Source organism: the organism of the source record quoted next, unplaced genomic scaffold, assembly GCF_019419815.1.
Source record: "Pyrus x bretschneideri cultivar Hongxiangsu unplaced genomic scaffold, Pyrus_bretschneideri_v1 Contig5, whole genome shotgun sequence".
NCBI classification, from domain to species: Eukaryota; Viridiplantae; Streptophyta; class Magnoliopsida; order Rosales; family Rosaceae; genus Pyrus; species Pyrus x bretschneideri.
Genome location: NW_025999787.1, coordinates 3,471,181 through 3,493,997, shown reverse-complemented (window position 1 = coordinate 3,493,997; position 22,817 = coordinate 3,471,181). Strand labels below are relative to the sequence as shown.

The following is a 22,817-nucleotide window of genomic DNA, read 5'->3' as shown; positions in this document are numbered from 1 at the left end:
CAGATGCATGACACCTTTTGTTTTTTGTTTTTTGTTTTTTAAGGTATATGATTCACTTTTTGATGAATTAAGATATGTGATTTGAAAGCCAGAAAGGTGCTAATTGGGTGCACAAAAAATGGTAGGACGGGGACGTTTTTTAAGGGTAAAAACACCAAAGAGGCCTAATCTTGATAAGAAAGATGGTATGAAGCTCAGTTTTTGTATTGATACATTTTTTTCAGCTATTTCACATGAACTACAGGTTTTGAGTGAGAAAGTGGCTATCAGAAGGTGAAGTCTTGATAATGTCTTAATCCGAGCTCGAGTATTATAGTATTCGACTTAGTTTGGCTCATTTACAACCTAAACGAACGTGTAAACAATTATTGGCATATATAACACTTCATAAGTGCAAAACTAAAAGATAATTTCAGGCATAACATTCGTGTTACTTCCGTTCTAAGAAGTCTCAAATAGAAAGGTGAAAAGCAACCACTTCCCCACAGAGCCCAACCAATTTAGGGATTCATCAAATAAAAATTTTCAAAACATGCACCCAGTGCAAAAAAAAAAGAAAGGGAATTTTAACGAAAAGCTCCCGGTACTGTTTGTTTTAACAAAAAATCACATTTTTGTACTAAAAGTCAATCATGGTACTATTCACTTTACCCTTTATTTTGTTTTTATCATTAAAACTCAAAGTTTTCAAGTATTTTTCATTAGTTTTCCTAAAAGAATAATAAAAAGGCTAAGGTTAAAAAACAAACATGTTGCTGCCCAGGATCGAACTGGAGACCTTTAGTGTGTAAGACTAACGTGATAACCACTACACTACAGCAACTTTGTGATAACCATGTAGAAACTATTAAATAACAAACCTTTCCATTTATTAAAAAAATAAAATAAAAATTAATTAATTATGTTGCTGCCCATGATCGAACTGGGGACCTTTAAGGCGTGTTTACGTATCCGTAATCGGAATGAAAATGTAGAATTGAATTCCGATTATGGAGTACTCCGGTGTTTACTAAACATAGAGGAATCGAAAAAGCAGTGGGGCCCAAACAAATTTTGGAATTCAATTCCTTGTATTGGTGGAATTGGATTCCCCAGATATAGGTGGGAATCCAATTCCTGCTTGTTTGGGCAATTGGAATGACACTTTAGTTCCCTTTATGCCCTCACTTACTTTTTTTATTTCCAAGACTATTCTTTATAAACCCATTAAAGTATATAAAATATTTGATTTGGGACAAGGACATTTTAGTAATCATACTGATTTATATTTTGATTCTACTGAATTAGTAAACAGTTTTATGGAATTCTATTCCGATTCCAGAACATTTAAGTAAACAGTTTCAACAGAAATCCGATTTTGACTTCTCCTCATTCCAACTCCTCCTCAATTCAATTCCTCCTATTTTCATTATCGTTACGTAAACGCGCCATTAGTGTGTACGACTAACGTGATAACCACTACACCACAGCAACTTCTTGTGTTGTAGGTTTTTGCATTTTAATACAGTTCCTTCAGGGTTTAGTTATTTCGGAGACACCTTGTAGCACTCTTAAATTTAATTTCGATGAGCCAAATTATTTATTTTTCAAGCTTTTTTTCTTAGATCAATATTGTGAAAAATTGGACAATTCAAAAGTAGTAAAACAGATAGCCGAAAACGGTAGTTCAAGAAACCACTTAAATAACAACCATTTTATTGAGTGGTTTAAACGTTTTCAGATTTGAATGTTCTTTTAAAAGGACGATTCTTTTTTTTTTTAAATAAAAACCTAAACACCAGACAGTTTGGAGCATTCACATACAATGCAGAGTTGAGCTTGCAAAGACATTCCTATAAACTTTTTTACCAAAAAAAGAGAAAATTGAAGAATTATTTACCAAAATCTTGGGACTACTTGGGGTGACAATTGAAGTACCAAAATTTGCTGAGAAGAGGAATTATCACTCACAAGAAACAAATAATACTTCCAAAAAAGTGGTATCTAATCAAATGTAATGAACGCTAAAAATACATTGGCAGGAAAATCAGATTTATACATCTCTACTTTCATTAAATTACATTGCAGCCACCTTCCAATTGGTGCCTATATTAAATAGATGATGTGGATCATACTTTGGCCATGTACATCCTGCACAAACACATCAAAAATTCATCTTCTCCGCTCCCGTGGGTCCTCGAAGATAACTCCAGGAGGTGCTTATCCCTAGTTAGCCGAAACGATGACTCGCACTTTAGCAGTGACTTCTGGGTGAAGCTTCAGTTCTGCAATATATTCTCCTATCTCTCGAATATCTGGAAGAGAAACAATGCGCTTGTCCACTTCCCTACACATGAACGAAAGAGCAGAGAATGGAGTGTCAGTCGAGCATGGGTGTATTTGGCAAAGACAAAAATATAAACACGAGCATGAAAGGTTTTAACTGAAAAATATCACAATATCTGCTATCCATATGCATATGATTATCGCAAGCTCTTAAACTGCAAAATGCATGAACATACAATAAATCATCACAAGCTTTCAATGTTTGGAAAAGTTGTGTTCCAGGAATATGTTTTGAAGGTATTATCTGGAAGTTCCTAAAGCTTTAATCAAATGCATTGATAGGAACAGCATACACATAAATCCTTCTTGTTTCTTTTCCCTCTTCTTTTTTCTTTCTTTTGTTAGTTATTTCGGGGGTAGTTGCAGTTTAAAATTATTGATGCTTGTGTTAAGAAGCTCGTCTGGTATATGTCATGCATAAAAAATTCACGATGACAATAACAGTGCTCGTGGGAAAATTGTGATTGGTATAATGATCATACTCTTACTTGATAAAAGATACTAACCTATTAAGTTGTGCCTTGATTATGTCAACGAGATCTTGGGGTGTCACACTGCAGAAACACGTCTCTGTTAAAATTCATACGCAGACAGTGCATGAAGTACTTAACATTGCACTGAAAGCAACTCACCTTCCAAAAATTAACTTCCCTTTTCCACCTTTGCGCTTCACCTTGAAACCTCCAACAGTTTCAAAAATCTGAGCAAGTTGTTCTGCCTCTTCTTTTACCTGCACCAAGATGAAACAATCTTACAAGACATAATTGTTAGGACGAATTCAGACAATATAGAATCTACAACCAAGAGAGGCAATAAGTCAGCTCAGAAGTTTTTTGGGTATTCAACGTCACATAGAATGTAATTATTTGCATTTTGTAGCGCTCATTAATCCACTTAAAGATACAAAGGTATTCTCCAGGTACACTCTATTTGTGACAAGCAGCTTTGCTGTCTTTCCCATGACTTGACAAGGGATAGCTAGAAGTAGCATCATTTTATAAGCAGCCCATGCTCTTCAGGGCAGCTTAGGATGGCATGATATGTCCAAAGCCCCAAAACCTGAGCCTTAATGAATGATATGTGCACAGGGGTTACCATGATGTATAGAGACATGGAACGGCAAACTGACAGGAGGCACCGAGACAGGGTACATCCAAATCATACTTACGATTTGAGTTATAATAACATCTGTACAGCCCCGACCCAAAAGGAGACAAATAAATGTTCCATCTAAATACCCGTATTTTCTCTGCCTCAATCCTTTCCTCTTCCACCTTCATTTCCCTGGAAAGAACAATTAAAATTATGAGTAACAAGTCCTTAAGATATAATCATTTTTCCCGAAAAATCCGAAGTGTGAATGTCAAAGACTGAGATGTTTCCAATTAATTAGCAGAAGCAACTAAAATGCATAATAGTTATGCAAATAAAAGTTCACATTTTGATGCAGACAACTTGAGAAGTATTACTTTTAGTACCTCACATTGATAACAAATATGAGTATGGATCCAATCTCGAAGTATACAAATGGGTTGGCCACTCAAATTTTTTGTGGATTTATTACGAACGAATTTCAGAGTTAGTAGTATACTCTAAAGGCTATTTACATTTGAGAGCAGTTGAGTAACGATAATCAAGTCTCACCACCACAAACACCAATCAACATTTCATACATTACTTTCACAACTTGTATTGTATATGCCTCCTCTATCCATCTCATTATACATCATCTAATCAATTCCGTCAGCATTCTGCATAAGTCCTATCTTATGGATTCCAACTAAAACTTCTTGTCATCAAACTAGTTCGACTTCTGTAAGCACAATACAACAGATTCACAAGCCTTATCGTACACTTCAAAATCGAAAATGTGACAAAAATCGAATAAAAAGTTGAATTTATGCATTACTTGAGCCGCAGGGGAGTGACATCCCCAATGGCAGCGGATAATTCCTGTAGTAACCAGCTTTCACGCTTAGAAGTTGCCCTTTCTTTCCCAGATCAGTTATGTCCTCCTTTAGAATTATCTGAAACATTCCAACAAAAACAATTAAATTAAACAACCTCACAATAAGACTACATTCAAATTCACTATTACACTTTGAATTAGTAAGAATAAAAGAAAATGGAACACAAAATTGAGGAGGATTCTTCATTTACGAATTCTGGAAGCAGAGAAACTATAAAAATTTGAACTTTTGGGTAACCATTGAAGCACTGGAGTAAAAGAAGAGAACCCATTTCTCAAATTTACCGTTCGAGCCTTCTTTGCTTTCTTCTGAGTAATAACCACCAATCCCGTTCTTCTATCTGACAATTTAATGGCTTCGTTTGTGTTTCGGGCGAAGCTTTGAAGCCACGAGGAAGAACTCCATGACAGAGTCGATGCTGCGGATGCCATTGTCGCTCCTTTACGCTCACACTGCCACTCTCTCTTGCTCTCACGCACAGAGTCCTAGGATTCTTATGGGATTTACTATCCTATCTCTCTCGGCACAATTTGTGTTTTATCATTTTGGCCTCTCTGAAAATTGTAAACTACAAACGTTACCCACTGATTTTTGTAAATTTTAAAACAGTTGTCTATCAACAACTATCACTGCACTCTCTAGTCATACTTTTGGGAAAAAGGCTCATTTTCCTTTTTCTGGGATCTAGAAGATTCTGTAATCGTGTTCGTTCATCGTACATTATGCAGTCAGAAATCATTTTAAATTTTAAATTAAATATAAATAGTACCTAACGAAAATTGACCGCACGGTATATGATAAACGGACAGAATCATAGGATCCCTGGATCTCTAGGAAAAGGATCAGGCAAGGATCATTTTCCATACTTTTGTACTTGTAAGGGGAATGTCTAAAATTCGATTTAATTGAACGGTGGGTTCACACACCTATTTGTATCTTTTATTTGTACTTCTCACACACATTTGTTTATTTATTGTGATTGATCTTTTTCAAGTCATTCTATCTATCGTTTTTTGTCATTGATCCTTTTCAAGTCATTCTATCCATCGTAAAAAAATGAGAGGAGTGTGTGAGAAGTAAATATAGTGTTTGGGTAACACTATCCTAAAATAAAAGTGGCCTTTCTCTCTCCATCTAAATGCAAGAAATAAAACCAATATCATGTAGACCAAACTTGACCAACTCGTCCCGTTGTTTTAGGTCTAATTGTTGACAAATGTGAATTTAAAACATATTATTATGGCTTCCTATTGTTAAGTGTAGCCCACTCTTGCACTCTCTTGACGTAGGTAATATTGTTTGTTTAAAAAGAAAAAAAAAAGGTTGGAAGAAAGCTTAAACGATATGATATTCAGGCCATCAGTTAGGGATGTACGGAAATGATTTCTCGGGTACGAAATGCTAAATAATTAAATTTAAGTTTCTGGCCCAATTTTAATGAGTTCTTCATTTTAGCCCAAGATGTTTAGGCTAAAGCCTGAGTCTTGAACCCAGTCAGAGCACGCGGCGAGTTGTTGCTTCTTTCATCAGCAATCCGCGTCTGTCGGAAGTGACTCAGGTGATTCAAAAGCTCTCTGTTATTTCTTGTTTGCAAACTTCGATTGGAATCCCCCAAATCATTTCTTCATGCAATTTGTTTAAATTTAGGGTTTTTCTTCCATTTTTTATATATGATTGTATTGAATTTTGGTTAATATTGCCCAATATATAGAAAATTTTGATCTTTTTTGTTTGTTTGTGAATGACTAATTACCTGTTGGGATCAAAATATGCGGAAATTAAATCCATGATTAACGAAGTGATAGATGTGTTCATTGTTTGTTCTATGAAAATTGGGGCTTGTCAAGCCTTTTAATTTCTTAATATGAGTTGGAGGGTTATTCATGATTCAAAAAATGTGAAAAACTGTGGAGAATTTTAGTTGGAAGTTGTTCAGTGTGATATAACTCCTTTCGGAGACATATGGAGTTCTTCGTTCGACATTACATTAGTCGGGGAAGTTGTAGACTGTTTCTTAAGCTTATTGACTATTCCAGTAATCCTATATTCTTTTCGGAATACCATTATTCTGAATTCTGAAAGGGAATTCAATGTAATTGATATTTTTCTTCTTATACACGTTTTATTCTTAAAGCAACTTGTGAGTGTGAATGGTGTTTATACAATCAGGATTCATGTGACTGTTAGTAGGCTGAAGTGTGTGCATCGGTCTTTGTGGAGACAACCATTGGTAATTATAGAGCTGTGCATTGATGGCATTGACGGATTGTCACTTCCGTGTGCTATAATCTTGGTTAGGTTTAGAATCAGTCCTAGTGGGATTATGTGCAATGTTCATGCATTGTAACTGCCAACTGGAAGAAACTGAAATGTATTTTATCCCTTGTTTAGTAGGATCTGAATGTAAGATTTAGCGTTTGAGCTGAAAGTAGGGTATTTGTAGCTTTCTTATAGTTTGAAGGTTAGGTTGGCATGGATAATGTTTAGCTGCTGGATACACATAGGCATACCCCAAATTCCAATCTGTTTTATCAGTTGAGCATTTCCTTGTCCAAATTTACAGTCTGCTGAACATTTCGTTTGATTAAACTGGTGTGTTCGTTGGTAATGAAAATAAACTAGATGTTTGTTCTCACTTTGATTCTGGGCTGTAATTTTCGAGACAATTTCATGGAAGTGTTCACTTGGAGTATACCGAATAGTTAGTTTCATAGTCACTTAGTTTTCAAGTAGCTTCACTGAAGAATCCAGCTGAATATAAGTTATAACAGTTATGTTCCTTGTTTACTCCGTATTTAGTTTCCCGCTTACTCTCCATGGCCCAATCACGGAATGCAATTGTTCCTACTCGCTTGGTAATTTTCGCAGCTGCAGGCTTGGCATTTCCCTTTTACATGGCGTAAGCATATTCTTATTTCAAAGATGGTGACTACACAATATAGATTTATGTTATTCCTGCTCGCCTACTCGTTTTGAATGAGTTTATTGCTTCCTCACTTACCGTGGACAATTATGTTGGTTTGGTGGTGAACTTCCTATGGAGATTTGGTTCCTATCTCTTCTGCATATAACATAGCTCAGAATTGATGTTTACTGATCTTTGTTGCGTCCAAGAGTCCAACTCTGTACAAGATGCAACCATAGTTTCACGGTTCATTTTGGTCACTTGACCTACATAGAACTAGGTTGCATGGTAATGTGTTGTACAAAAATTCTCTGTACAAGACTTCTTTTCTTATCAAATAACGGATTTTGCTAACATTATTTATTTTTGCATTAATAATTTTAGCAATGTGATATTGACATATTATTCAGACCATATTAGCAGTTCCTATAAAAAGAGAAATTGTGTATGTACAATATGTTTCAAAGATTGATTTTTACACCCCCTTCTTCATTTCTAACCACCGAATTGAATCGATCAAACGAAAATAATGACAAGATTAAACCGCAGTGTGTAGGAGGACAAATTCAGTGTGTGTTTATCATTTCCTTACGTTTCTCACTGCTCTTTCTTGAACTTGCTTAATGCAATAACTAGTTGTAAGAGGAACTTGCTTAACGGGGATAAGTAAATAGAGTCTGAGAGGATGGTTGATTTGTATAAGAATATTTTGGTCCGTAAGAATGCTCAATATGTAACGGATTCATCACACTTCTCATGACAATGTATTTTTCAACTAAAATGTTATTAAAACCGTTTTATGTAAGTTGCTGTTAGATTAATCTTGATTTTTCTCTTCAGTCATGTCGTTGTCATACACTTAGGTTTGTGCGGTACATTGTGTATGCTTGATTGTGGTTACTATGAGTAAGACAAAATTTCCTATAACTCTCTAGGTTCGAAAAAAAGTAGAGAACCATAACTTTCTATGAGTTATTCTTCACCACTCCCCTATGCAGTCACTCTATATCTCATGTAGGGTCATAATCCCGGGTAACAGTTCAACCCCTGTTTCCCGCCATGAAAACTTGCATCATTTCATGTACAATCTGCGACGTACATCTCACTGACAAACTAGTGTCTACTTGTACCATCTCCACCGTCCATCTTACTGCTCATCAGTGTGAAGTATGTAACTTTAAAATGGAAGAAGCTAGCAGTTATTCCTGCTAACAATCGCGACCTAATTGATCCTGAACTTCTATTGTTTATTCATTTTGATTTTACACTATTTGATTATCCGCAGAGAGCAGCATTTTAATCTTTGAAAAAGTTGCATGCTAAGAAGATGAAGATTGTTGACAAAAGAGCCTCTAAGAGTCGCAAGATAAGGTGTCAATAGATTCTTCGGTTCCCTATGTGAAACTGCTATGGTGTTGTTTTGGATTATCTTGGAGCATCTGTTGAGCAAACTAGGCCAGACTGTTGAAGGGTTATTGCATTATGCTTTTGCAGGTACAATGTTGATGAGAAGATAGTAAATTTCATGGCTCCAGAGACCATGGCCGTTTCTCCTATGCTTCCTGACCTCAATCATTTGTTCGGGTTTAAGAAGCTGAAACCAGCTTTCGTAGTGTAGTAGCAATGCAAGGCCGAATCAGTTGTATAGTCCTTAGATCTCAGGCTAAGAAATTGTCTGCTGTTAATTTATTTGATATATTAGTCAATCTAATATGTATTGTACTGATATTTATGTAATTTACACAATTTTTCAATGGGAGCCCAGTCTTTAGGAAGCATGATTTTGTTGTAAATGACAATTACCATCTGTCAATTTGTTGGCATTTATACGCAGATAGGATGTTTTTGCCTTCCCCGGTGCCAAAATATTTTCCCCCAGTTCAAAGAATTGATTTTTGCCTGGCATTGCTAAAGATACCTACGTCAATATCCTTCCTTTGTATGTTTAGAATCATATATTTTTTTTTTTTTTTCAATTATTTACTGCTAGTATACAACCACCTGTTTATCGTCTCTGGTACGAGATTGTATGCAATCAGTGGCAGGGAAGAAAAACTTTTTAAGTATCGCTAACGTTGGATGTATTTTATGCTATATTTATGCAATATTTGATGATGAACACATTTGAACTTCGATATTTTGAAGGCAGAAAACATCTTAAAAACAAGGAGGGAATCCAAAGATATGTCTGTATCAAGTAAAATTACAAACTCATGGATGGCTTGTGGACTACTGTCGCTTCTTTTTCTGGGAGATGGAGGACAGAACTACTAGAGCCAGCATGAAAAATAAGCCGGCAGCTGTGAGGAGCACCTTCCAGCTTCTGAGGCCGTAATTGTTACTGGCAGCCCTCGTCCTTGCAATATTGTAATTACGTTCATCCTCTTGCCCTTCTTTGTCTGAAAAACATACCAATAACATAAAATTTATGCTTTTGAAATCAATGCAGACGGAAGTGTTTGGATGAAGTATAATTCATTGCAATACAACGACATAGCATACCTGTGTCTTCTTCATCGGTGTCCATGATGAGGGGATTTAAAAATCTCCGCGGAAAGATATCAGTGTCTTCAACATAGTTTTTACTGAAACCGAGGAAGTATATTCCTGGTATATGCTCCCACATGGACAAATCTCCACCGATGACACATGGATAATTAGGATCTAATTTGGTGTTGTGTTGGGTACTTATCATCATATTATTCTGGTGCTCTTGCATAAGCTCGACACCAAACTCCTTTATCCGAAACAACTTAGCAGGTCCGGCGATTACTGAAACCACCACTTGATCTCCACATTGTAATATTGTTTCGTTTTCCATCTTCCAATGACTCAACCATATCATATCTTCTCCCTCTTCTAGAATACCGTGGAAGTGTGGGCAATAGATCCACGTCAAACCCTTGCTCTGGTTACTCACTTTGATTATCATTGGAGGTTTATCAGAATTCTCATAATTATAATTAGAATTCTCCTCGTTTGCATAGGTAGCAAAGATGTTCAAGCCTCGGATTCTGTGACTAGAAGGGAGTAAAGGGACACTAAAAGATATGGAGGACTTGGTACTTTTATAGCTGAACCGGCCTGGAACCTCATTCCCAATAAAAAATGTGCTGAATATACCATATTGATACAGTCCCTATGCATTTTCCATGATCATCACAACATTACTAAGTCATTTATTTCTCATTATATATATACATATAGGAAGCCTAGTGAAGAGATCCCCATTTTTCAAAAAAAATAGAGACATCCTCTTGACCGTTAGATTTGACTTTAATGAAATTCTGTGGTTGAGATTATGTGGCCTATGATTTAATCTCAACCATAGAATTTCATTAAAGTCAAATCTAATGGTTAAAAGGGTGTCCCTATTTTTTTTAAAAAATGGAGATTCCTTTCCTTAAAAGCCCTGTATACATACATACATACATATATATACATACATACACACACACACACACACACACATATATATATATATATATATATGACTTATGAGAGAGAGAGAGAGGGAGAGGCGCACCTGGACGGGACTCCATCTATCCTGTTCTGAATTCAAGCCTCGTAGTGTGCTTTTCATTCGAATTGCAGGCATGGATTCCAAGTTGAACAAGCCCAAAAGTTTGATCATTTCCACATCAACTCTATCAATAGACTCTAACTTGAAAAGGTACTCCCACTCAACTATGTTGTTGTTGTCATTCCCAAGGGCCCGTAGTTGGAGCCCCCCAAACGATTGATATGTTACTTTTTTCAATGATATGCAATTGGCTACAACCATCTCTTTGTGTACTCTAGGCAACCCCACAAGTGATTCGAGCTTCTTACAATTTATAAAAGAGAGTTCATCGATCCTCCTCAAACCTTTGATGAAAACTGGTAGGCTACAAATTGGATTCTCATCTAGATATAGTCTTTGTATTGAGGATAGATTACTTAAATCCGTAGGAAAGACATCTTCAGAAAGATTGCACCTACTGAGATTCAACTCTACTAAAGAGCATGGAAAAGAACTCAAGATACTTGAACTTCTTTCTGGCCATAATTCACTTAATGGAATTTCATCTATTTCAAGAACCTTCAGAGACTTCATTTTCTTCATCATCTCCACTGGAAACTCATCAAGATTTGAGCAACCAGATAAAATGAGTGTTTCAAGTGATTTAAGCATGCACATGTTTTTCGGAAGCATCCTAAGCTTCTTGCAATCCTTCACGTTTAAGTACACAAGTCTCTCCAGTTTTCCAATGGATTCATGAACATCAATCAGGCTTGTGCAATCTACAAGAATCAGTTCTTCTAGACTAGGGCAAAGTGAGAAGTCCATGATTTCAGTGAGGGCATGGGAATGGCTGACGTCAAGGATCTTCAACATTGGAAGAAACTGTGTAAAATAAAAAAATAAAAAAAGAAAGAAAAAAAAATGTGTATCATGCAATTGGTCAAAATAAATAAATAAATTAATTAATTAAAAAAAAAAAAAAAAGAACCCTGAATTGAAATGTGTAGAGTAACATACTTTTGTTCCTTTCCAGACTTGTCTCAAGCTACTATATTGCATGTCAAGAACAATTAGACACCCCAAAGGAAAATCAATAGGTATAGAATCCAATGGAAAATGAAGCCAACATAACCATCTTAATCCTGTAGGGAAATCTGCATAACATCCATCCAGTCGTACATGACTAAGATGTAGTAGCTGTAATTTGCGCATCTTTTCAAATGCATTGGTTTCCAAGACTGTCTCATTTGTGTTTATTGGACTGTGTGCAGGATGCATATACATATTCAGGAAAATACCTTGGATTTTTTTTGTACCCTAAAGGAAAAAATGGAAACGTTAGTATGGATAATTTTCACAAGAAGAAATACATTTATAGACATTAAAGGCATGTTTCTTACATTCTTGTCCCTCAATACTTGGAAAGAATCCTTATGGCGCCATAATCTACTACGTTTCTCAGGCTCTTCTGATTCACGGCGAACAATTTCTCTCCCCATGTCACGAATCATGTCATGCATATTCACCTTGCCGTATTTATCAATTGTCACCAAGCATCTATCAATGAGATTTTGAATGCCAACAATTGTATAGAAATCACATCCATCGAGTATCTTAACAATGTAGTTTTTGTTCCTTTTTATTAGGAAACAAGCAATGTGGAGGAATAATTTCCGGTCATGGTCATCTTGTAAATTGTCATAGCTTATTCTTAGTTTATTCATGATTTCACCATTAGGAATAACCTTTAGCTTCTCCAAGGCACTTTCCCATACACCTATGCTTTCCCCTGATAAAGAAGAACCCAAAACTTGAAGAGCTAATGGAAGTCCGCCGCTATGTCGCACTACCATTTTTGAATGCTCCATGTACTCTTCTATGGGACGGTCCTGGCCAAATGCATGCCAACTAAAAAGCTCTAGTGATTCATTGTAATTCAAAGTTTCAACTTTGTACACCTTTGTAACTTGATGCACTCTTAGCAATCTTTCACGCCTAGTTGTTATAAGTATCTTACTTCCGGGATAAAACCGATCTTTCATTTTTAGTACTGCATCTAATTGGTCCACATGGTCCACATCATCAAGAACAAGTAGAACTTTTTTAGAGCTTATGGCGCTTTCAATCTTAATTATTCCCTCACTAACAGTCTGTATTTTCACTTTTCTACCGATCAAAATATCATAAAGAAGTTGCATTTGTATTTGAACTAAGCCATTTGGTTGATCTGCTCTTGCTTTGATATTTTCAATGAAACTACTTCCTTCAAAGCTTCTAAAATTTGAATTGTAAACATGTTTTGCAATGGTTGTCTTCCCTATGCCTGACATGCCATACAAAACAAGTATACCAACATCACTTGATCCATCTTGTAACCACAAATTGATGTGTTTGACTTGAGATTTGATTCCAATCAATTTTGGTTCAAGACTCAATGGTGTGCGACTTAACTTGCCTCCAATCATTTTAACAATTTTTTTGATAAACTTTGATTCGTACCTAAGAATTTGCAAACAAAATGAAATATAAATCAAACATGTCATGTGTAATAAACCATCTTAATGACACTAAAGTGGAAAGTGTTAGGCTTTTTTTGTTTGTTTTGATGAACTAAAGTGGTAGATCTTACCTCTAGTGTTTGATATGTTATATGTGTTTTAATATGTTTTTTAGCACTTGTGGTTATTACAACTAAACAATTATTAAGTTTTAAGTGGAGTAGAGCCACGCACTTAAGATTTCACCTGAGGGACAGCTGCCAACATTTTGGGTTCCAAGGGGATAAGTGGCTTTAAGTGGATAGTGGACCTGTATTAGTAAAAAGAATTAAAAGACATAAGGTGGAGAGAGAGAGAGAGAGAGGGATATGCTGGTTTAATTTTAGAGTTATTCTCATTTGATTATAAGTGTTAATCTGAATTTCTGTCTAATTTTAGAGTAAGCATGATAAAAATTTCTCTGACGCAATGCCTTGTGCTGTCTATATGTTCGTTATCCGAGAAATCGTTCGCTTTGTGATTATTTTGGATTGTTAGAGCTCTGAATCAATGTTCTGATTCGAATCCAAGTTTTAACAATGATTCGATTTTCTTTCAGATAAGATTCTAGACAAAAATTGAGAGTTTTTGTTAACTTTTGTTGTCTTAGGTCCTTCATGTAGACTACCATGGAAAATGTGATTTCTTTAAATTGGGATTATTATTCACTTCTGAGATTGATTAATATAAATCAAGGTCCCTACGGATCATATTACCAAATTGACTCAAGAAAGAGGAGAGAAATGGAGAAAATGAAAGTTACCCATCAGCTTGATTTTGTAAGACCATGCCTGCTAGATCTGCAGCCTCTGCAACTGCCTCCCTCCATCCCTTCACCTTTTTCGGCGACTGTGTTTTCTCGTGTCTAGCAAATGCTTTTCCAACACTTCCCGTCTGCTTCCTCAAGTGGGACGGATCGACATCGTAGAAGACTGGTAAAACTACATGGTCCGAGGTGGTCCTCTTGCGTTCAAGGATCAGCACAAGCTCATCAAGGCACCATTTGGATGACGCGTAATCTTTCGAAAACACGACAACAGAAGCTCGTGACAGCTGGATCGCTTTCTGCAGTCCTGGCCTTATATCTTCTCCTCTCTCAAGTTCATCGTCGTCTCGGAACGTGAGAAATCCTGCGTTGTTCAAAGCTGTGTAGAGATGATCGGTAAAAGTCTTGCGAGTGTCTTCACCTCTGAAGCTCAAGAACACGTCGTACCGGTAACCCCGAAAAGAGTTGGAATCAGAGGAGGTTCCTGGAGATGTTCTCACAAGAGCCATTGATGTGGATCGATGGACAAACAGCTCTTTGCTGGCTGCATTGCAAGTGTCTGTGTGCAGGGAAAGTATTTAATTGGGTCATTCCTATCTACTCTCAGGAAAATTTATCAACAATTATAAAATGGGTCGTTCACATGCATAGACCCAAAAAGCGTTTCTGTAAGTCTTGGTCGGCCACTAGTGGCTGAGATGAAAAGAAAAAGGAAAGAGCACTCCTTGTTGGACCCGGCTTCTGTCCTTTCAGTTCTCATATACTTTCATCCGTTCTTATTTTGTGCAATCACGATTAAAGTCACGTTAACATTCTATATTAATTTTTTTTATAGAAATAATAAGATAAAAAATAATATTAATATAATGTAACTTAACTGTAATCATACAAATAAGAAGGAATGCGAATGTATGAAAACGGGAAAGGTAAAGAAGCCAGGTCCCTTCTCGTCAGCGATGTGATATTGACATATTAATGAGACCATATTAGCAGTTCTCTGAAAAAGAGAAATTGTGTATGCACAATATCTTTCAAAGATACCTGATCGCACTCTTAAATTTTATTTTAATGATCCAAATTATTTATTTTTCAAGCTTTTTTTCCTAGATCAATATTGTGAAAAATTGGACAATTCAGAAGTGGTAAAACAGATAGCCGAAAACGTTAGTTCAAGAAACCACTTAAATAACAACTATTTTATTGAGTGGTTTAAACGTTTTCAGATTTGAGTTTTTTTTTTTTTTTTAAGATGATTTAAAAAAATAAAATAAAATAAAAAACCACTAGACGGTTTGGAACATTCAAATAAAATGCAAAGTTGAGCCTGCAATGACATTCCCATAAGCATTTTTACCAAAAGAATAGAAGATTAAAGAATTATTTACCCAAATCTTGGGACTTCTTGGGGTGACAATTGAAGTACCAAAATTTACCAAAGTAATTCATCACATGCATCACAAGAAACAAATAATACTTACAAAAAAAGTGGTATCTAATCAAAGTAATGAAAGCTAAAAATAAATTGGCAGGAAAATCAGATTTATACATCTCTACTTTCATTAAATTACATTGCAGCCACCTTCCAATTTGTGCCCTATATGAAATAGATGATGATCATACTTTGGCCATGTACATCCTGCACAAACACATAAAAAATTCATCTTCTCCGCTCCCATGGGTCCTCGAAGATAACTCCAGGAGATGCTTATCCCTAGTTAGCCGAAACGATGACTCGCACTTTAGCAGTGACTTCTGGGTGAAGCTTCAGTTCTGCAATATATTCTCCTATCTCTCGAATATCTGGAAGAGAAACAATGCGCTTGTCCACTTCCCTACACATGAACGAAAGAGCAGAGAATAGAGTGTCAGTCAAGCATGGGTGTATTTGGCAAAGACAAAAATACAAACACGAGCATGAAAGGTTTTAACTGCAAAATATCACAATATCTGCTATCCATATGCATATGATTATCGCAAGCTCTTAAACTGCAAAATGCATGAACATACAATAAATCATCACAAGCTTTCACTGTTTGGAAAAGTTGTGTTCCAGGAATATGTTTGAAGGTATTATCTGGAAGTTCCTAAAGCTTTAATCAAATGCATTGGTAGGAACAGCATACACATATATCCTTCTTGTTTCTTTTCCCTCTTCTTTTTTGTTTCTTTTGTTAGTTATTTCGGGGGTAGTTGCAGTTTAAAATTATTGATGCTTGTGTTAAGAAGCTCATCTGGTATATGTCATGCATAAAAAATTCACGATGACAATAACAGTGCTCGTGGGAAAATTGTGATTGGTATATTGATCATACTCTTACTTGATAAAAGATACTAACCTGTTAAGTTGTGCCTTGATTATGTCAACGAGATCTTGGGGTGTCACACTGCAGAAACATGTCTGTTAAAATTCATACGCAGACAGTGCACGAAGTACTTAACATTGCACTGAAAGCAACTCACCTTCCAAAAATTAACTTCCCTTTTCCACCTTTGCGCTTCACCTTGAAACCTCCAACAGTTTCAAAAATCTGAGCAAGTTGCTCTGCCTCTTCTTTTACCTGCACCAAGATGAAACAATCTTACAAGACATAATTGTTAGAACGAATTCAGACACTATAGAATCTACAACCAAGAGAGGCAATAAGTCCGCTCAGAATTTTTTTGGGTATTCAACGCCACATAGAATGTAATTATTTGCATTTTGTAGCGCTCATTAATCCACTTAAAGATACAAAGGTATTCTCCAGGTACACTCTATTTGTGACAAGCAGCTTTGCTGTCTTTCCCATGACTTGACAAGGGATAGCTAGAAGTAGCATCATTTTATAAGCAGCACATGCTCTTCAAGGCAGCTTAGGATGGCATGATATGTCCAAAGCCCCAAAACCTGAGCCTTAATGAATGATATGTGCATAGGGGTTACCATGATGTATAGAGACATGGAACGGAAAACTGACAGGTGGCACTGAGACAGGGTACATCCAAGTCATAGTTACGATTTGAGTTACAATAACATCTGTACAGCCCCAACGCAAAAGGAGACAAATAAATGTTCTATCTAAATACCCGTATTTTCTCTGCCTCAATCCTTTCCTCTTCCACCTTCATTTCCCTGGAAAGAACAATTAAAATTATGAGTAACATGTTCTTAAGATATAATCATTTTTCCCGAAAAATCCATAGTGTGAATGTCAAAGACTGAGATGTTTCCAATTAATTAGCAGAAGCAACTAAAAAGCATAATAGTTATGCAAATAAAAGTTCACATTTTGATGCAGACAACTTGAGAAGTATTACTATTAGTACCTCACATTGATAACAAATATGAGTATGGATCCAATCTCGAGGTATACAAATAGGTTGACCACTTAAAATTTTTGTGGATTTATTACGAAAGAATTTCAGAGTTAGTAGTATACTCTAAAGGCTATTTACATTTGAGAGCAGTTGAGTAACGATAATCAAGTCTCACCACCACAAACACCAATCAACATTTCATACATTACTTTCACAACTTGTATTGTATATGCCTCCTCTATCCATCTCATACATTATCTGATCAATTCCGTCAACATTCTGCATAAGTCCTATCTTATGGATTCCAACTAAAACTTCTTGTCATCAAACAAGTTCGACTCCGTAAGCACAATGCAACAGATTCACAAGCTTTATCGTACACTTGAAAATCGAAAATGTGACAAAAATCGAATAAAAAAGTTGAATTTATGCATTACTTGAGCAGCAGGGGAGTGACAATCTGGGCTTTCCCCAATGGCAGCAGATAATTCCTGTAGTAACCAGCTTTCACACTTAGAAGTTGCCCTTTCTTTCCCAGATCAGTTATGTCCTCCTTTAGAATTATCTGAAACATTCCAACAAAAACAATTAAATTAAACAACCCCACAATAAGACTACATTCAAATTCACTATTACACTTTGAATTAGTAAGAATAAAAGAAAATGGAACACAAAATTGAGGTGGGTTCTTCATTTACGAATTCTGGAAGCAGAGAAACTATAAAAATTTGAACTTTTGGGTAAACATTGAAGCACTGGAGTATAAGAAGAGAACCCATTTCTCAAATTTACCGTTCGAGCCTTCTTTGCTTTCTTCTGAGCGATAACCACCAATCCCGTTCTTCTATCTGACAATTTAGTGGCTTCGTTTGTGTTTCCGGCAAAGCTTTGAAGCCACGAGGAAGAACTCCATGACAGAGTCGATGCTGCGGATGCCATTGTAGCTCCTTTCCTCTTACTCACGCTCACACTCTCTCTCTCACTTCCTCTCACGCAGAGACTCAGGATTTATGGGACTCTACTATCTTATCTCTTTCGGCATCTGCCTCTGTTATGTTCCAGAGACCGGCACAAAATGTGTTTTATCATTTTGGCCTCTCCGAAAAATGTAAACTACAAACGTTACCCACTGATTTTTGTAAATTTTAAAACAGTTGTCTATCAACAACTATCACTGCAGTCTAGTCCGGTATTCTTTTGTACTTGTAAGGAAGATGTTTGAAATTTGATTTAACTGAATTCGTGTGGCTTAACTCAAACCTCATATTTTTTTTTAAAGTATAATATATACAAGATATATTTGTTAAGGATGTCATTAACTTTCTTAAGTTAAAAACATCATATTTATGGAGGTGTGGAATGTTCTTCGGACCATCTATGACACGACATGCTATCTAGATCCATATAGTGAAAGCCCCTCCAAACCCACCGTGATCATTGTAATGTCTTTTCAAGGCACATTGTTCGTCTACTTCCCTTTACAACATCTGATGTCCAAATAATTTTGAATGTATCTAGTTTTTTATAAGAATAATATAAGAATTATGAATTAAAATATAGACTGTTTAAATAGTTGAAAACATCTTCGAAATAGGAACAAGTTCTTCATCAGTAGAAGGAATGATATAAATTATTGGAGGATCTTTCTAATGATACAAAAACATCGAGAGACAAAAATGCATACTGAAAAAACAAATGTGCAAAAATTATTTCTCGTTTGCCAAATGCCACAATTGGACTTAATTTTATGGCCCAAATTTATTCAGTTGTTTCGTTTAGCCCCACATTTTTAGGCATTAGCCCAAATACCTACCCAACGTTGTCTTCTACTTTGCTAAAGCCCGGGTCTTAAACAGAGTCAGAGCACTCGGCGAGTTATTACTTCTTTCATCAGCAATCGGCGTCAGTCGGAAGTGACTCAGGTGCTTCAAAAATTCTCTGTTATTTCTTGTTTGAAAACTTCGATTGAAACCCATGTATTTCCCCCAATTCATTTCTTCATTCAATTTGTTTAAAATTAGGGTTTTTCTTCCATTTTTTTTTTTTTTATATATGATTGTATTGAATTTTGGTTAATATTACCCAATATATTTAAAAATTTGTTCTTTTTTTTTTGTTTGTGAATGGCTAAATATCTGTTGGGATCAAAATGTGCGGAAAAATTAAATCCATGATTAACAGAATGATGGATGTGTTCATTCTTTGTTGTGAAAATTGAGGCTTGTCAAGCCTTTCAATTTCTAATGTGAGTTGGAGGGTTTATTCACGATCCAAGAAATCTGAAAATCTGTGGAGAATTATAGTTGGAAGTTGTTCTGTGTGATATAACTCCTTTCGGAGACGTATGGGGCTCTTTTCGACATTACATTAGTCGGGGAAGTTGTAGACTGTTTCTTTAGCTTATTGACTATACCAGTAATCCTAGATTCTTTTCGGAATACCATTATTCTGAATTCTGAAGTCTCCGATCGTCTTCCTTTTGGTTATCTTTGCTTGGTCAGTGTGAGTTGGAATTCTTTAAGCAATTTGAGTGTGAATGGTGTTTAAACAATCAGTATTCATGTGACTGTTAGTATACTGAAATGTGTGCATCGGTCTTCGTGGAGACAACTTTTGGTAATTATAGAGCTAGGCATTGATGACGGATCTGTTTGTTGTAATCTTGGTTAGGTTTACGATCAGTCCTAGTGGGATTATGTGCAATGTTTGTGCATTCTAACTGCCAACTAGATGAAACTGAAATGTATCTTTTCCTTTGTTTAGTAGGATCTGAACATAAGTTTTAGTGTTTGAGCTGAAAGTAGGATATTTGTAGCTTTCTTATAGTTTGGAGGTTAGGTAGGCATATATAATGCTTAGCTGCTGGATAAATTTACACATAGGCATACCCCAAATTTACCATGTTTACAAACATTGGCCAAGCTAGCATTTTACCGTTGGAAGCCAATCTGTTTTATCAGTTGAGCATTTCCTTGTCCAAATTTACAGTCGACTGAACATTTCGTTTAAACATGGTGTGTTCGTTGGTGATGAAAATAAACTAGATGTTTGTTCTCACTTTGATACTGGTCTGGAATTTTCGTGGCAATTTGTTCACTTGGAGTATGCCAAATAGTTAGTTTCGTACTCACTTAATTTTCAAACAAGAATCCATCTGAATTAACAGTTATGTTCCTTGTTTACTTCATATTTAGTTTCCTGCATACTCTCCATGGCCCGGTCACGGAATGCAATTGTTGCTACTGGCTTGGTAATTTTCGCAGCTGCAGGCTTGGCATTTCCCTTTTACATGGCGTAAGTATATTCTCATTTCAAGGATGGTTAATACACAATATAGGTTTATGTTAATTGATTCATGAGGAGAAAGTTAGAATCATGTGATTTTATGTTATGCAGGTCATCGCCAAAGCCTGTCATTGACCCATCAAAGCCACTATCACCCCAGGCAACATTTCGAGGGCCTTATATAAACACTGGTTCTCGTGACGTTGGACCTGACTACCAGACCTACCCGAAGAAGTGATCATCACGGTATGATATCTTTTCTCGGGAATAACTTTGAGTAAACACTAGCGTGCATTATACCTGAGTTGAATCATTTTGGAATTTGCTACTCCAGATGAATGGACTTGTCTGTATTTTGGACCAAGAAGGTCTCTCTTGATCTACAACATCAAAATGATATATAGAGGTCTAAGATTCTTCTCATGTTCGTTGTAAACCAATATTACTAGTATTACTATTTTTCGTTTCCGTTTCTATTTTCACTGTAAGCCTCATAATCTCATTTCAGATTCATGAAGAAAAATCATAAAAGTTCAAAGAGAAGTAGTAATTTCTTTAATTGGGTGAAAAAAATCAAGATCAAACGAACATTCATTCTCTTTTTGCTGAAGGAAGATATCTTTCTAGAGCCTTTCAGGAAAAGTATCCAATGACTTCAAAAGAAATGAACGAGGAGCCGTATGAGGTGAAAATCAATAAAATTTCCATTTATCCGAGATCTAGACATAGGTGTCTTAATCCATTCTATAATTTATTTTAATTTCATTTCGTTTTCTGTATGCTGTTTATACCTTTATTTTTTAGCATAATTTATGTGGAATGCTAAATAGTATGGGCTGGGATTTCCTAGTCTCAGATTAGTAAGTTTTTCAGACGTGTTTAGAGGGTTTATCCCGCCTACTCGTATTGAATGAGTTTATTGCGTCCTCACTTCCTACAGACAATTATGTTGGTTTGGTGGTGAACTTCTGCATATGAACATGGCTCAGAATTGATGTTTACTGATATTTGCGTACAACCGCCCAACACGAGTGAGTAATGAAATATGACGATGCTGAATGTAACTGAAAGGTGTCAGTAAGCAGTACAAGATGCAAGCTTAGTTTCATGGTTCATTTTGGTCACTTGATCTGCATAGAACTAGATCTCATGGTAATGTGATGTACAAAAATTCTCTGTACAAGACGTCTGTCTTTATCAAATAACGGATCTTGCAAACTTTGATACGATATGACGTTATTGAGACCATATTAGCAGTTCCTTTAAAAAGAGAATTTGTGTATGTACAGTATGTTTCAAAAATTGATTTTCACACCCCCTCCTTCATTTCTAACCACCGGATTAAATCAATCAAACGAAAATAAGGACAAGAATAAACCGGAGTGTGTAGGAGCAGAAATTGAGTGTGTGTTTATCATTTCCTTGTGTTTCTCACTGCTCTTTCTTGAACTTGCTTAACGTTATAACTAGTTGTAAGGGGACCTTGCTTAATGGGGATAAGTAAATAAAGTCTAAGAGGATGGTCGATTTGTATAAGAATATTTTGACCCGTAAGAATGCTCCATGTAATGGATTTGTCGCTTTGTTGTCTCTTAGAACCGTTTTATTTATTTATTTTTTATTTATTTTTTTATTTATTTTTTTATGAATATGCGATAACTTTGTTACTAATACCTCAATAGGGTTGTAAATCTTGGTTGAGCACCACCCTTATAACATTTGGGGGTTCCTCAAACCAGGTTTGCAGAGTCACGACTAAATAAACTTAGCATGGCAATGAGCCTCGCCATTACACTAACGAGGAATATACTTAATGGAACACTCAACAAACTTAGCTAAAAGTTCCCAGATATCAGAAAGAATGAAACCAAGACTTGAATAATCCACGCTTCCTCCCTTGCAGGCTTCAACAGCCTCCAATGAATCCGTTTCTACCTGGACTAACCAACATCCAGCACGAAAAGCGAGTTGCAAACCGACTCTGATCACTAAGAACTCTGCTTGTTTAACGGAGTCAATTCCTTGGAATCGCCACACTCCTGCTGCACGGAAGATGCCAGCACCACCACGCAGAACAGCTCCCCCGCCACCTTCACCCAACTCCAGTCTCGCCGCACCATCAACGTTCAATTTGAACCAGCCATCACTAGGTGCCATCCACTTCTGCTGTTGCGGCTGTTTTACGATAGTGGGGCTGCTTTAGTAACCTGGAAGTCCTGCAGCCAAC

The 22,817-nt window shown here is 36.2% G+C and overlaps 3 protein-coding genes, 1 long non-coding RNA gene, 1 other non-coding gene and 1 pseudogene across 8 annotated transcripts; 2 read left to right on the top strand and 4 right to left on the bottom strand.

Moving 5' to 3' along the window:
- Window positions 1-750: 750 nt before the first annotated feature.
- Window positions 751-823, bottom strand: TRNAV-UAC. The gene has a single exon. It is a non-coding gene; the product is annotated as a tRNA-Val (tRNA).
- A 1,079-nt stretch (window positions 824-1,902) lies between these two features.
- On the bottom strand, window positions 1,903-4,809 carry LOC125470336 (annotated as a pseudogene).
- Window positions 4,810-5,629: 820 nt separating this feature from the next.
- On the top strand, window positions 5,630-8,978 carry LOC125470337. The gene is made up of 3 exons (XR_007252646.1): window positions 5,630-5,853; window positions 8,486-8,571; window positions 8,695-8,978. It is a non-coding gene; the product is annotated as an uncharacterized LOC125470337 (long non-coding RNA).
- Window positions 8,979-9,315: 337 nt separating this feature from the next.
- On the bottom strand, window positions 9,316-14,657 carry LOC125470335 (disease resistance protein RUN1-like). 2 transcript variants are annotated; one of them, XM_048569260.1, is made up of 6 exons: window positions 14,006-14,657; window positions 12,106-13,204; window positions 11,723-12,022; window positions 10,727-11,587; window positions 9,703-10,339; window positions 9,316-9,599 (listed from the first exon to the last, which is right to left on the bottom strand). In XM_048569260.1, exons 1-6 carry the CDS (start codon window positions 14,515-14,517, stop codon window positions 9,430-9,432), a joined length of 3,579 nt encoding a protein of 1,192 aa, XP_048425217.1. In that variant the 5' UTR covers window positions 14,518-14,657; the 3' UTR covers window positions 9,316-9,429. The 2 variants fall into 2 exon arrangements, with proteins under 2 accessions (XP_048425217.1, XP_048425218.1); XM_048569261.1 differs by having other exon boundaries at window positions 12,106-13,028; window positions 14,006-14,143.
- An 825-nt stretch (window positions 14,658-15,482) lies between these two features.
- On the bottom strand, window positions 15,483-18,352 carry LOC103961643 (50S ribosomal protein L9, chloroplastic). Its single transcript, XM_048569262.1, has 6 exons — window positions 18,098-18,352; window positions 17,743-17,870; window positions 17,075-17,120; window positions 16,469-16,566; window positions 16,345-16,392; window positions 15,483-15,840 (listed from the first exon to the last, which is right to left on the bottom strand). The coding sequence occupies exons 1-6, from the start codon at window positions 18,242-18,244 to the stop codon at window positions 15,720-15,722; spliced, it is 588 nt and encodes a 195-aa protein (XP_048425219.1). The 5' UTR covers window positions 18,245-18,352; the 3' UTR covers window positions 15,483-15,719.
- A 718-nt stretch (window positions 18,353-19,070) lies between these two features.
- Window positions 19,071-21,838, top strand: LOC103961641. 3 transcript variants are annotated; one of them, XM_048569612.1, is made up of 4 exons: window positions 19,071-19,227; window positions 20,500-20,599; window positions 20,702-20,836; window positions 21,531-21,838. In XM_048569612.1, the coding sequence occupies exons 2-3, from the start codon at window positions 20,517-20,519 to the stop codon at window positions 20,826-20,828; spliced, it is 210 nt and encodes a 69-aa protein (XP_048425569.1). In that variant the 5' UTR covers window positions 19,071-19,227; window positions 20,500-20,516; the 3' UTR covers window positions 20,829-20,836; window positions 21,531-21,838. The 3 variants fall into 3 exon arrangements, with proteins under 3 accessions (XP_048425569.1, XP_009372492.1, XP_048425570.1); XM_009374217.3 differs by lacking the exon at window positions 21,531-21,838 and adding an exon at window positions 20,925-21,072; XM_048569613.1 differs by lacking the exon at window positions 21,531-21,838 and adding an exon at window positions 20,910-21,072.
- Window positions 21,839-22,817: the final 979 nt, after the last annotated feature.

Excerpts from the sequence above, each read along its gene's own strand:
- LOC125470335 (XM_048569260.1), bottom strand. The coding sequence starts at position 14,517 with ATGGCTCTTGTGAGAACATCTCCAGGAACCTCCTCTGATTCCAACTCT. Across the intron at positions 13,205-14,005 it reads TTACAAAATCAAGCTGATGG|GTACGAATCAAAGTTTATCA; the intron begins GTAACTTTCATT and ends GCAAATTCTTAG. Across the intron at positions 10,340-10,726 it reads ATAGATGGAGTCCCGTCCAG|GGACTGTATCAATATGGTAT; the intron begins GTGCGCCTCTCC and ends GAAAATGCATAG.
- LOC103961643 (XM_048569262.1), bottom strand. The coding sequence starts at position 18,244 with ATGGCATCCGCAGCATCGACTCTGTCATGGAGTTCTTCCTCGTGGCTT. Across the intron at positions 17,121-17,742 it reads GTCACTCCCCTGCTGCTCAA|GGAAATGAAGGTGGAAGAGG; the intron begins GTAATGCATAAA and ends TGTTCTTTCCAG. Across the intron at positions 16,567-17,074 it reads TTGAGGCAGAGAAAATACGG|GTAAAAGAAGAGGCAGAGCA; the intron begins GTATTTAGATAG and ends ATCTTGGTGCAG.
- LOC103961641 (XM_048569612.1), top strand. The coding sequence starts at position 20,517 with ATGGCCCGGTCACGGAATGCAATTGTTGCTACTGGCTTGGTAATTTTC. Across the intron at positions 20,600-20,701 it reads GCATTTCCCTTTTACATGGC|GTCATCGCCAAAGCCTGTCA; the intron begins GTAAGTATATTC and ends TATGTTATGCAG.